The 13,966-nt window shown below is 37.5% G+C and overlaps 3 protein-coding genes across 3 annotated transcripts; 2 read left to right on the plus strand and 1 right to left on the minus strand.

The window, feature by feature from the left end:
* The first annotated feature begins 440 nt into the window (after positions 1 to 440).
* On the plus strand, positions 441 to 4,090 carry LOC140766117 (uncharacterized). The gene is made up of 8 exons (XM_073105554.1): positions 441 to 675; positions 758 to 779; positions 1,733 to 1,789; positions 1,877 to 1,958; positions 3,082 to 3,177; positions 3,298 to 3,422; positions 3,511 to 3,529; positions 3,612 to 4,090. The coding sequence occupies exons 1-8, from the start codon at positions 576 to 578 to the stop codon at positions 3,885 to 3,887; spliced, it is 777 nt and encodes a 258-aa protein (XP_072961655.1). The 5' UTR covers positions 441 to 575; the 3' UTR covers positions 3,888 to 4,090.
* Positions 4,091 to 4,774: 684 nt separating this feature from the next.
* On the plus strand, positions 4,775 to 8,026 carry LOC140765609 (probable fructokinase-7). Its single transcript, XM_073104773.1, has 7 exons — positions 4,775 to 4,924; positions 5,267 to 5,487; positions 6,306 to 6,518; positions 6,638 to 6,835; positions 6,930 to 7,070; positions 7,372 to 7,488; positions 7,695 to 8,026. Exons 1-7 carry the CDS (start codon positions 4,906 to 4,908, stop codon positions 7,866 to 7,868), a joined length of 1,083 nt encoding a protein of 360 aa, XP_072960874.1. The 5' UTR covers positions 4,775 to 4,905; the 3' UTR covers positions 7,869 to 8,026.
* A 352-nt stretch (positions 8,027 to 8,378) lies between these two features.
* LOC140766107 (SUMO-conjugating enzyme SCE1-like) lies at positions 8,379 to 11,788 on the minus strand. The gene is made up of 5 exons (XM_073105533.1): positions 11,629 to 11,788; positions 11,456 to 11,539; positions 8,975 to 9,127; positions 8,772 to 8,885; positions 8,379 to 8,684 (listed from the first exon to the last, which is right to left on the minus strand). The coding sequence occupies exons 1-5, from the start codon at positions 11,695 to 11,697 to the stop codon at positions 8,622 to 8,624; spliced, it is 483 nt and encodes a 160-aa protein (XP_072961634.1). The 5' UTR covers positions 11,698 to 11,788; the 3' UTR covers positions 8,379 to 8,621.
* Positions 11,789 to 13,966: the final 2,178 nt, after the last annotated feature.

The raw sequence follows: 13,966 nt of genomic DNA on the forward strand, positions 1-13,966 counted from the left end.
CAAGCTCACGATGGAATTATAACATGATTAGTTTAGGTCAATAATGGCATATAGTATGATTTACGATGTATATCTTCTCACGACCCAGTACCGAGTTGTGCTTTGATTTGGTCTTTTGCTCTCACATTTATTGAAGTCAGAAGAGAAGGAAACTGCTGCTTCTAGAAAAGAATTGCTCGCCTTTTTAAGTTAATCCATATGGAAGAAGAACTAAGTGGACAAGGCCTTCGCTTTGATTGGTTCAAATCTGACCATTGAGCTGGAAGACGCGCAAGTTGCCCAAGTGTAGAGAAAAGTTTGCAAATGACACCCTGTATGTTGAGGTTATTAAAATATAGTGAAAACTCAGGGATTAGATTAGGACATTTTGTTAACTCGTAGGGTGTTATATGAAAATTTGCCTACCGCATTGGAAAAGTCGCGGTTGACCACTCATCGTCGCACAAGGAAGACTAGAAGCCCTTGTGTATTATTGTCTCCTCTAGTCCTCTTCTCCGACCTCGATTCTACGCTCTGCTCCAAAATTCGATCTCTTTGGGTCTCGATCTTGGGTCGATCGGTGGATCGGGGAAACAATGCCGTCGCAAGAGTACATGGACAAGATGCAGCTGCGCCAGAGCTACCGGAATGTATGGCATACCAATCTCATGAGCACCATCCAAGCCGACTCCCCTTGTAAGTCTTATTCCCGGAACGACCCTCTTCTTTTCTCTTTTGTCGACGAAATCTGATCCAAATGAGGGTTTCTTCCTTGCAGTTTGCTGCCTGGCGCTGTGGTGGTGAGTGTTTTGGGATTACAGTTTCGTTTTAATTTGATTCGGTTTTGTAGATATGGATTAAATACTGCTTCTTTGGTGAATCATTCCTTATGTGGGATTCTTCTGATCTGGTGGGCTTTGCTTTCTCCTTTTCTGCTTCGTGATGTCTCCTTGGTTTGTGGTTAAGAGAAACTAGACTGGAACATCTGCATCCGAACGACATTCTTGAATATGTCATAATAAATTGAGCGATTTTACTTCAACCAATTGATGCGGTTTGACTATCTAATTGATCATTAACCGTCTAATATGTTCTCAAAGATCAAGACTGTAAAGGTGATTCAAAAGTGCATAAGCACTGTTATGAGGGGCTAAGGTGCATTTGATAGGTCGTGATATGATCTTTGCCAGGAGGTCAGATGCCCAAATGAAGGATTAGTAGTTTAGAACTGCTTTCTGCCAGAAAATTAGTATGCAAAACTCAGACTGTTGTCCACACTTTTCTGTATTTGTCAGTTCGTGTGCATCTATTTAAATTTTCCAAAGCATTCTTAGATAGTGTTTCATGATCTACGCCGTAATTCAGGAGTTTGCCCTTTTCAATCAATCTACTTTAATGTCAAATACTCTTCTAAAACTTGGTATGAACATGATGAATGTTGTAACGCATTGTAGGTTTCCTCTTTCATTTGACTATATTTATCTCATGTTATCTGTTACTTTGATGCATCAAAAAGTAGCCAGTGGGCACGATCTATTTCGGTTATTTAAGAAGAATAGCCCTGTTTTTTCTTTTTAAGCAAGTCAACATCATTTTAGTATTCACTATTCAGATATTGGGAAATCGTTCCCATAGTCTGAAAAGTTGGTTTTGTAACTATATGTTAATCACATCCAACCATGTAGCATACAATAAACCTCTTTAACTTTCTTAAACTAGTTGAGATTTAACTAATATACTTATTTGTTTTTAGTGGCCCATGCGTGTCATACATGCTTCGCAAACGAGCTCTCTACAATGACATGTCAAGGTAATTATGGTTTAGTCTCTTACTCTCTTTCTTCCTATCAAATTTAGGCAAGTGCTCCTTTTTTCACATGTTTCGTTCTATTTTTAGGTATGTTTGTTGTGCTGGCTATCTTCCATGTAGTGGGAGGTGTGGAGAAAGCCGTTGTCCAGAGTTTTGCCTTGCCACTGAGGTATGCCTATATATATATTTATACCTATTTATTTCTGATTCCTTAGTATTTGCTATCTCATGAAATATGAACTTCATGATTGGTATGTTTGCTTTTCCAGGAAAAGAAAGCATACTTGTCCTTATAGGGTATTTCCTCGTATGTTATCCTTCTGAGGTTTTCTTACTAAAAAGAAGTACCTGAGAAAGCTACACAGAAAATCTTTTTGTAGAATTTCTTGTAATCATTAACCTTCTGGGCAGTGATTTTTCCTTTTGAGATATTAGTTTCTTGAATTTCCTACCTGGTTCCTCAACTTTTCCAATTGACTAGATAAACTTCATTCCTTTCTACCTCAAAAGTTTATATTGGTCTGGAAAAAATACAGTATGTGCAATATAGTTGTATGATCCGTAATTAAGATAAAGGTGAAAGAGACAGCTAATAAGAGCACAAAGAGCAAAGGAAGATACAAAATTTGTCTGGAAATAGTACATTTATGAATTAAATATGTAATTTTTCTTTCCCCTAATTTGACCGATGTGTTGCTATTTTACATCTAGTGGAATCACGACCGGTGGTTTGATGTCCTGTTGATGGCTATATGTATCCTGTAAGCTTTATTAATCAGCTTTCACATTAACCATTGCTCAATAGTCTTCTCCTAAAGCATGTTGCGAGAAAATTGCTATAACTCTAGTTGCATTTTAAACTCATATTATGGTATAGGGTATACATATAATTTGAAGTAAACGATATGAGGGCCCACATTCTGCTTTTCTGCCCTTGGCAAATATTTAGCAACCGTATGTATCCTAATATTTTTTTTCTTTTGTGAAGAGAGAGTAGATTAACTGCCTACATTAACTGTGCTAGCACAGCACCAGATTGATCAAACTGAACAGAATCCATTAGTGGTTGTGGCATATCTCCAGAGCTGCCCTCCCAATGTCATTCACCTGAATTCTGACCTATATTTGTTGCCCAATTGGCAGCCATGTACTTTTTGCCTATACACATGGGCCATTTTGGCATTAACAAAACTATGTTCCTGTACAATACCACATATTCATCTTCTAAATTTGTTAGTACTACATTATTAGTTGAATTCAACTCCAAATGGCTTTTTTCTTTTGTATTTCAGGTTTTCCTATGCTTTGGTAATTCAGTTGCCTCTACCCGCTTCTTGCTGCAAGATGAGTTCAACATACAGACAACTCAATGTGACAATTGCATCATTGTACTTATCTTTTCACCCAACCACTCTACATTCTTTTCACAGCTGTTAAGTTATCGTGGTAAAGTTTTGTTATGTTCATTTGGATCACTTCTGTACGTATGCATATGCATTTGACTGCAGGGATTCATGTTCTGCCTCCAACAAGTTGCTTGCATTTTTGCCATTGTTGCAATGATTGTTGGAAGCGAGGAACTTTCTGAAGCGTCTCAGATTCTGTCCTGTCTGTCAGACATGGTTTACTGCTCGTAAGATTTACCTTCCTTTGCCTTCTTCCTTGGAATGTTTTGTCAGAGAAATATAAGATCTTACTTGTTTCTTGCATCTACTTTGCAGAGTCTGTGCGTGCATGCAGGTAAAACAACAATTCCTTTGCTATCCTATAATTCTTTAACCTTCCTTCTGACTCTGCTGACACCATTGCGGCATGAGTGCAGACACAGCATAAGATCGAATTAGATAAAAGAGACGGCAAGTTTGGACCTCCACCAATGGCTGTGCCTCCATTCCAGCAGATGTCACGCATTGATCAGCCCATTCCACCTCCTGTTGGATATCCGCAACAGCCGGCTTATGGTCAACCCTACGGCTATCCACCACCCCCACCGGCCCCTGCACAAGGCTATCAGGCAGGTGCATATGCAGCTTATCCTCCACCAGGTTCCTACCCCCCACCTGCAGGTTCCTACCCACCTGGATACTATGGCAAGTAGAGGATCTATGTGGATTAATGAACTTCCTCAAAGCTCCCAAGTGCATGTATGAAATATACCCTGTAGAGTTTGTCTTCATCTATGCTGTTGGTGTATTTTACATTTGACTTCAGTGTTGGATTGGTTTGTTAAGAGGTTGTATGTTTTAAGACATACGAACAATAAACATTGACTTATGACAGTTCATGTTGAACTGTTACTGATCTTCTGAACTCACGCTGCAGGAAATTCCTGCAGCAAATCCCAAGTCATCCAAAGTTTTCTGAGCCATGATCGGAGCGGTCGGAGCAACTTCGCCTGACTTCAGAAAAGCTTATGTTCCATAAATTGGATATATTCTTATTTGATTGTTTACAATAAATCACGGATTCTCATAAAGTACCGATATAATTTTGATATAGAGGTTATAGTTTGGATAAAATTATTCAACTCCAGTTCCTATACTGTTACGAAGAGAATTGGGATTTTAGATCGATGGGCAAATTTAATTTAATAAGCTGGATCCCAATAATATTACTTTTGACTCAAGGACACCTTCTTTAGTCATTAATCCCAATTAATGCAATAAGCCCCATCCTCTAACTACAATGATTAAAATAAAAATAATAAAAATCAAGGGTTCGATACTAGATGATACGTGAGGAATTTATTCGTGAAATATCATGGCAAATATATCATGGATTTAGTCCATTTATGACCCAATTTTCTTTGAAAAAGAGTCTGCCTAAGTGCATCTTCAAGCTACAATGGCATGTGACATATGTTGTCTTTAGTATACGTAAGGGTGTTGCAGGTGTTATTATTAGTAGAAGGTATAGTGTAATTCAATAACTTAAACAGTCAATTACTCAATGGCGGCAGCTCGAAAGCGACAAGCCCAAGAAACGAGAGACGAGAAAGGAAAAGCGAGATCAGTGGAGACGTGGCCTCCTTTTTATTCCTTTTATTTGGTAGTATAAACGAAGGAAAAGCGAGATAAGTGGTTGTCTTCGCCATAACTTTTCATTCCTCTTCCCGCATGGCTGAAACCGAGTCAGGTATTGAATTAAACCCTTCTCTTTATTTTTATTTTTCTCCATCTTTCGTATCGGTTATATAGCAAGTTGGTGATAAAACATTTGAATTCAAATTGTTCTTTATTTGGGTGAGACCCATTTGAGAACATTTATAGAGGCTAACTACAAACGAGAGAGAGAGAGAGAGAGAGAGAGAGAGAGAGAGAGAGAGAGGAAAAAAAAAAGAGAAAAGAAGAGAAGCTACTTAGGATCTTGGATTCCTTTTTTTATTTCTTGATTCAGTTGTTAGCCCATTTGGTACATGCACTATATGCATATGGCTTTGTAGCAATTATTCGTTTCATGTGATTTGGAATTGTGTAGGTGTTTTGGGTGCTCATGGTTATGAAGCACTGACAGAGAATTCTGGAGAGGAAAATTCACTTGTTGTCTGTTTTGGTGAGATGTTGATTGACTTCGTCCCCACTGTTGCTGGGGTTTCGCTTGCTGAAGCACCTGGATTTAAGAAAGCCTCTGGAGGTGCTCCTGCCAATGTTGCTGTAGGGATCTCTAGACTTGGTGGCTCATCAGCTTTCATTGGCAAGGTAAATGCATAAATTTTTAGTTTGGGATTATTTTTGTAGGCTTGTAGGAAATTTTTTTGGTGTCATTATGCTGTCACTTCTGCTAAATATAGTTTCAGGGATATCTAATACATCTGTTAACATCCTTACTTCCTCAAAGGTTTCGAAATCTTCGAGATTGGAAGGTGTGATGTAATAAGGAAATGAGGTCACGTTTGGTCTAGATGCTTCTTGTTTAACAAATTGCTTCCTGTTTTGATCTTAGGTGGAATTTGTCGTTACATAACCCTTTTGAATATGCCAAATTCTATGTTTATTTTATATCGATTAGGTGGTTGAAAGAGACGTATGGAAGAATATCCTGAATGATGAAAGAAGTTACAACATTGTCATTTAGTGGATTGATAATTGATTCGTGTGGATGTATCATGAGTCATAGTATTCTTCTCTTAGATTAATCCTTAATATGCTGCTAAATATTTATGAAAGTTACAAGTATAGCTCTTATATCTCCTCAGTGTCAAATGTTCGGCTATAATATGATAAACAGATCTATGCAAGTCTTTTTTTTTTATCTGTCCACATGTAAGCACAGAAATATAGATTACTAATTAGCTCTATACTTTATTTTTCGTCAAATAGCAAGCATTGGAATTTCCTAATCGCAGCAGTTATCTGTTAATTTGCATCCCCAGTGGATAACGATTAACAAACACAGGTTTTCTTGATTCTATGATTGTTTCAGGCTTTCAGCTTCCGTATTAACTGGTGGGAAGGCAAATTATGTTAACTGGTTCACTGATTACAATCTTAAGATTATATTCTGAACAATTATGCAGGTAGGAAAGGATGAATTTGGCTACATGCTGGCTGACATACTAAAAAAGAACAATGTCGACAATTCTGGCATCCGGTTTGATCCTAGTGCACGCACTGCACTAGCATTTGTTACTCTTAGAGCTGATGGAGAAAGGGAGTTTATGTTTTACCGCAACCCCAGTGCTGATATGCTACTTGAGGAATCTGAACTTGACATTGACCTCATACAAAAGGTAGGAAAGACAATAAAGATGCCCGTTAATTTGACTACTTCTGCAAGCTGTTTGATAGAACAAAGGGATGCCTTTGCCTTGGAGCACTTGACATTCTTCCTGTCCTGCTGTTGCTGCAGGCATTTATTTTTCATTATGGATCGATCAGCTTAATAGAGGATCCATGCAGATCAACACACCTTGCAGCACTCAGAATAGCTAAGGAATCAGGGTGCATCCTGTCTTATGATCCGAACCTGAGATTGCCACTATGGCAGTCTGCCGACGCTGCTCGGCATGGCATCATGAGCATTTGGAACCAGGCAGACATTATCAAGGTAAGTGATACACATCTCTTATATGAGCTTCCAATGCACTTCATAGTACATTTGTAGCTAGCCTAGCCGGGCTCCTTTGATGCTCTCTATCCAGATAAGTGAGGATGAAGTTTCCTTTTTGACCGAAAGAGATGGTCCGTGTGATGAGGATGTTGTATACAAGAAACTATTCCATCCTGACCTCAAGCTTCTTCTCATCACAGGGGGAAAAGAGGGCTGCAGGTACTACACCAAGGTAATTCCTCATGGGAGCTTCTTGCTTATCTTAAGATATATCTTTACAATAATTTGTTGATGTGCTGCCAATGGGATGATGTTCAAATGGTTAAAGGGGCTCATGTTAGATGAGTGTACCCAGATTCAAATTCCAGCGGCAGTAGAATAACTGGGACACCATTAAGTTTCCATTATTTCTCAAAAAATAATCCATTGATGTGTTCTCATGTTAAGGGTTTCATTCTTGATGCTCAAATTTTAAATATCAATGCTTTTGGCTGCTTGTAAACGATTTTGTGGCATATCTGGTCTCTTTGTAGGGATTCAGTGGCCGGGTTAGTGGTGTTAAAGTTGATGCAGTTGACACAACGGGCGCTGGTGATGCTTTTGTTAGTGGGATGCTTAGCATCTTATCTTCTGATCTTGAGCTTTATAAGGTATGTTTTGCTTCTCCAATCTTTTGAATGCAATGGTAGGTGCGCATCGTCTTCTTCGTCGAGCTGCCCTCCGTCATATACCCTTGAATATATAGTCTAGTTTGTCTAGATTAGATATTCCTAAATATTTATATTGCCTGTGGTCCAGGAACTGTCAATAGTATGTGATTTTTAAGGCTCTAAATTAAAATGCCTTAAATTTGCAGGATGAGAAGAAGGTAAGGGAAGCTCTTATATTTGCAAATGTCTGTGGTGCCCTCACAGCCACCAGGCATGGAGCAATTCCTGCTCTGCCAACAAGAGATGCAGTTCTTCGTTTCCTTTCCAAATCTTCTGAACAAGCCCCAAGTCCTAACATTTCGTGTGATCTGCCAAAATGAAGACTAGTTTCATCTGGTAGTATAAAGCCTGCAAATATAACCTTCTCCGATGTTTGATATTAATAAGTTAACAGCTTAATGAGGCTCTGAAATTTTACTACCAGCATCTGTACGTAGACACATTTTGAAACATTTTGGCAGATCATAAAATTGAAAAGGGTGACAATACGTTGCAACTTGCAAGCCTTCTGTTCGTACTATTAAATGCTATTGAAATCATATAGTATGTATAATAATGAATCATTAGTACTATATGCTACTATTATACTGCATCATTACTACTATATGCGAATATTAAACGTAATTGCAACCATGCAAGTATACGGACAAGTCAGTCTTTGTCCTCCAACAGTTTTCGCCTATCACGATCAGTATCATTTTCAGCTGGGCATCTTTATTCTAAGATCTCTGCACCGAATTCTGTGAAAAGAAATATGAGGTATCCCAATTTTGAAAGTAATTTTCCTTTGGCCCCCACAATGTGCAAGAAAAAATAAATACTAAACGATCTTTTTAGTCGACACTTCACCAAAGATGCACTAAGAGCGTCGTATAACAGTGTCAAATCCCAAGATTACGAACATAAATAGATCCTATGAACAATCACAGGAACCACACTGCAAGTAGGTGCTCACCCAAAAGGGTTTCCGAGTCACAACCAGGAAATAATTGTAACCAAATTTCCAGAAAATTCCAGTCAAGCACACACACAACCAAAAGGCAGCATCAAAGTTCTTACTAAAGCAACTGGATTTACACAAGTGGGGGGTACTGTTTAGCCTGCTGTCGGACCCGTTTCTTATACTCCGTTGGATCCTGCAAATTTCATAGCTTATTGCGATATCAATGTGCTCTAAGAATAAGATCGAAATTAAGTATAACAAAGAACTTTTAATAACGAACCTGGATAAAGAGGTGATATCCATCAGTCTGAGCAGGATCAGCAGGATTTGGCTGATCAAGTAAGTCTTGTATGCCCACCAGAATCTGCTTTACAGTAATTGCTGGCCTCCATCCCTGACAATTAAACAATTAACAAGAATATTACAGCAGCAAAACTAAGCACTATTATGAAGTCTGCACAATGGGTAATTCATCAAACTTACACTATCCTCATTAAGAATTGACAGGCATACTGTCCCAGAAGGGTAGACATTTGGATGGAAGAAACCTTGAGGGAACTTGCATTTAGGAGGTTTACTTGGGTAGTCCTCACTGAAATGAAGCGTAAGAGGAAAATAACCGCCTTCCCAGTCAGTCTGCAGTATCAAGTTTGAAGTATTTTCATGCCTCCATATCATGGCTCCATAATTTTATCATTAAATACCAGATTTGTTTGCAGAAAAGTGGAAGAATACATCAAGCCATCGAGCCTTATGGAGTAAAAGAACATAGGAAACAGGACCAAAAAGAAAACCAGAATGACCGGTAACATGATTTGGTCAGAAACTTATATCAAATAATAAATAAGGATCTGATACAGATTGGGTTGCACTCATTGAAAATTCAAAACAATATGAGGATAGAAAAGGCAGTTTCCGAATTGGATAAAAATCAGACAAATGGGTATTAAATGATTTCTCAATTAGCTCACCTCAAAAATAACCTATGAATCAACCCTTTAAGTCTCACCTGTCGGTAGAATTCTACGTCAGCTACACATCCTTGCCATCATAGATATCCACTAGGAACATCCTCTACTGGTTTAAGTTATCATACCTTCTCTTCATCCAAATATACTTTTAACCTTAATCTCCCACACTTATTACATATAAGTTGAGATTAGGATCATCACCAACCAGACAAACTTGAATGCAATCAACAGAGAGCTAGAATAGTCCATCTCTCGGATAGACTTGATGCATAACCAACAGAAGGAATCTCATGGTTTCTGGTTTGTAGCAGTTCAAAAGTTATTGATCATTTCCAATGAGATGGGTCCATATTTACTCTACATAATGTGATAAGGACTTCAAAAATACTGGTCTATGATGTTAATAAATTAAAATATCATTTGTCTTTCCAAGTTTCAATTCCTTAAATCAGTCTGCAGAAAAAAGGAATTTTCATCTATGATTTGCTCTCCCTAGGCCTCACATTGGCAGGAAACTCTGTGCACTAGGATTCTCTTTTCCTAATGAAAAAGGTAGCATGTAGTCATGTATCCAAAAAAAAGAATTGCAAAGCTAAAATTGAATACTGAGCCCAAACATCTTCAATCTTCATACCCAGTGACTTGGTTGAACAACAGCAAAAGTATTACAGTACTAAAGCCCTGCTTGTTGCATTTGGAAAAGAATAAAATAATAAATACTCCATGTGGTGTTATTGATATTACTGCTATATACATATCGTAAGGATGTGATTCACAAGCTCGAATTAAGGTAGAAATGAGAAGCAGTTATGGAAGATACAAATTCAAGTGTTTTAGTCATACAAATTCATAAAACAAAGTTTCAACAAGAGTACCCAAACAATTTTGAACAGGAAAAAAAAATCAGTTTGTACAATAAGCAGGTTACAAGAAAAGAAAGAATTGCAACTCAAGGAGTTATATGAAAAAGAGGAAGTCTGAAAATAGGAAATCAAAGACCTCTCAAATTCAACACTCATATATTTGCATCAAGCACGAGACCAGCATCTTATGGAGTGGATAACTTTTTTCTTTTTCTTTTTTTTTGAAGAAATACCAGATTTCAGTTACCATATACAAGCTGAAAAGGTAGAAAAACGAGATTTCCCAGTTCTTTGTCAGAATTTACTAACTTAAATGTAAAACAATTGTCAAGACATTTAGCAGTAGTTTATGACCTTTAAACAATATTTTTTTCTTAGAAGTAATTATTTCGATCTAGGATCTGAACTTGAACTAACATAGGGTAATTTTACCAGGAAACTACATAGCCATATTAATACATGAAAATTGAAAAAAATCTCTTTGGTCATAAACAATTGAACATATGATGAGTAATTGATGCTCCTTTATGGTGGATTTCACAAGTCACATCGTGTTCTCCACTTTTCAGCCTGCCTTTTTCTTCTTTCTTTTGTACATTAATCTATTCACCCTTATCCAGGACTCCACCATGCATCCTGTTTGCTTCGGAGTAAGATCAGGATCACTACAAAGTTTATCCCCATCACTTGACAATTCGTCATTATGACCGATAAACAGTAGGTGCATAAATTCAAGAGCAAAAGGTTCTTCCATTCTTATGTTTCACAGCAACGTCTGTTGAAATCAGAGTAAAGACAAGTTAACAAGTAACTTCTCCGTTGTAATTACTCCATCTGAGTGTTAGGGCTTTGGCTCTGCTTCCATTATGCTCATAAGGGTATCACAGTTGCTTCTGCTTAATCTTATTTCGAGTTCCTAAGTGATCATAACGACGAAATAGATTACGCGATTTCGCAATTTGAATGGAGATAAGATACTCACATGCCCCATTAGGTTAAACAACTCAAACCAATCCTATCCATAAACTGTAAAACCAAAATCCACTCACACCTCAAGATTCCCCAAATCCCGAATCGAGGGGAAGAACAAAACAACCAGCTGAGCAAGGGAGTAGGGATCAAAGACTTACCGCTTGCTTACCGGGTATGGTGCAGTGCCAGATCATCAGATTCACGGATCCATCGGGCAACGTCTCCGGCTTCGCCACGAAACCCTAGCGGAGGAGCAAAGACCGAGTTAAGAGAAGGAATTAAAAAAGAGGTGCAGGAGGAGGAGGAGGAGGAGAGGAGGAACAGTACGGACGTGGGGGTGATTCTTGCGCCAGGCCTTTCGCTCCTCGGCTAGACGACCACGAGCGATGCCTCCGGACATGGCGCCTTCTTTCCTTTCTTCTTCACCTCTCTTTGATCTCCGAAGCTTTTTCGTGAGACGCGTTGGGGGAGAGCCGAAGATTTTTATTTTTATTTTTTATAAGTCGTGTTATTCGATTTCTTTTGAGAAATTAACAATTAGCATCTTAATTTTGCATATATTACCATCTAACACTTTATATAAATTAGAATACTTATTTAATAATTAAAAATAATTATATCTAGGTACCTTAAACTATGGAAAACCTTCAATAGTTTAACCTTCAAAATGCACTTTTTATTAATTATATATTTATTTTATTTTAAAAAAATGATATATGAGTGTCAGACTAATTTTATCCTTGTTTTAAAGGGAAAAAAATATTATTGAATTTTTTTTTGTTAATGTGTACTTTAACAAAATGAGAAGGTGTATATAAAAATAAATAATAATTAGTTTCATTGTAATTATTTCTGCTTATTAATATCTTTGAGCTAGTAATTAATATATGTAGCCAACAGTATCTGCTGTAACTAGTGGGGGCATAAGTAGGATAATGGTGCATAATTATAAATTTTAAAGGTAGTTGTTTGAAAGAAACATTCCTCTTTTTTTACGTCGTTAAGTTAATGAATATTAGGTTGCGTTTAACCGACGGCGGGTTTTCAATACTAAAAGCAAAAGACGGAGGTCCATTATTGAGGGTAAAAGTGAAAATAAATATTAACAAAAGTAATATTCCTATACGTTAACAAGGAGAAGGCCGTAATTCTCTCATTCTATTAGCTAATAGTTAAAAATAAATAAATAACTTAAGGGGGTTAGGATGGAAAAAGTATCAAAAAAAGGTATACGGATAGAAGAAGATTGGCACACACACACTAACAAGTAGTCAAGTAGCAGCAGCTTATGGGAATTCTCTAACAAAGAAACACTAAATCAAATGGAGGAGTACCTTTTGACATCCAAGTGAGAAGCCCAAAATATTCACCACCACTCATTTGGCATCAGATTCTCCACTGTTTATATAAGTTGAAAACTTGAAGTCTCTCTACTGTGCCGGTGGTCCAAATCATTGTCCATGACGGAGGAGGAGGAATTGCCCACCTCGATTGCCGACAGGTGCCGGTGGTCCCCCTGATAAGAAGTGGAAGGATACCTCAACCAACCACCAATTTGGGTATAAAATAGGAAGACCGGATCCACGCCGGTCACACCACAATCGCAATCCTTGACTTATAAGAAATGCAGTAAATTTTATTTTTATTATCATTTTTATTACTTTATTATGCCTAGAAAATAGGTTGATATTACTTTTCTTAAAAATAATTTAATTTTATACACATAAAATGACCTTACCCCTTAACTTGAAGTGATACTCAGATATAGGATCTGAATATTTATTTAAGATATTTGTGGAATTTTTTATGTTCTATAGGTTGCCGTTAAATTAAGATTAACTCAGAATGGGACGTGAATAGTAATAAAAAGAAAATGCAAGGTGGTTTTAGTAAAAATTTAAAAGAAAATTTAATTATCTGTCTTTTGGTCTTATCACCGAAAGCGCTCCCCCAATGATGAGTTTGTTGCATGCAACTTGGGTAGGAAAAAAAGGAAGGATAATAAAATGTGCATTTTTCTCACAACTGTCAGTATTATCGGTAGATTAACACAATCTTAATCTTGAAAAAAGGAATCTTACGAATAGAATGGTACTACAAGCACATTCTAATTTCTTTTATACTATTAACTTATAATTAAAATGTCGTATTAAGTATAAGTAAAAGTAAAAGTGTAACGTATGAAAGATTGGTTAAAAATTAATAAAGACAAAAATGAAATATATGGGGAAATTGTGAAGACTAATTAGATAACATTTTCCAGGTGATGCGCAAATCTTTGCACGAGTTAAAATTAGGTGGTAATTTGAAAAAAAAAATTAATTAGAGAGAAAAAGAAAGGAGAAGAAAAGTCTTACTACCCGACAAACTCGTGTGGGGGGAGTCGGCGTAAAAACCCAAAGCTCACGGAAACCGTCGATGGGCCCCCCCCCCCCAATTGGAGGTAATGCCTCCCGGTCCGTTAAGCCAATAGAAGGTTTTAAACGTTTTGTGGAGGAGAGAGAGAGAGAGAGAGAGAGAGAGAGAGAGAGAGAGAGAGAGATTTAACATGAACAGAAGTGGGACTGTGGGACCACGTGTCGTAGGTCCTTCCTTGGAATCCCATTGGACGAGGAACCGGCCCCCAAGAAGTGCCTCTTCTCCGGAAGTTACGTGTCGAAATCTTAGCG

This window comes from Typha angustifolia, chromosome 8 (assembly GCF_048772165.1).
Source record: "Typha angustifolia cultivar Huaian chromosome 8, ASM4877216v1, whole genome shotgun sequence".
Taxonomy (NCBI): Eukaryota; Viridiplantae; Streptophyta; class Magnoliopsida; order Poales; family Typhaceae; genus Typha; species Typha angustifolia.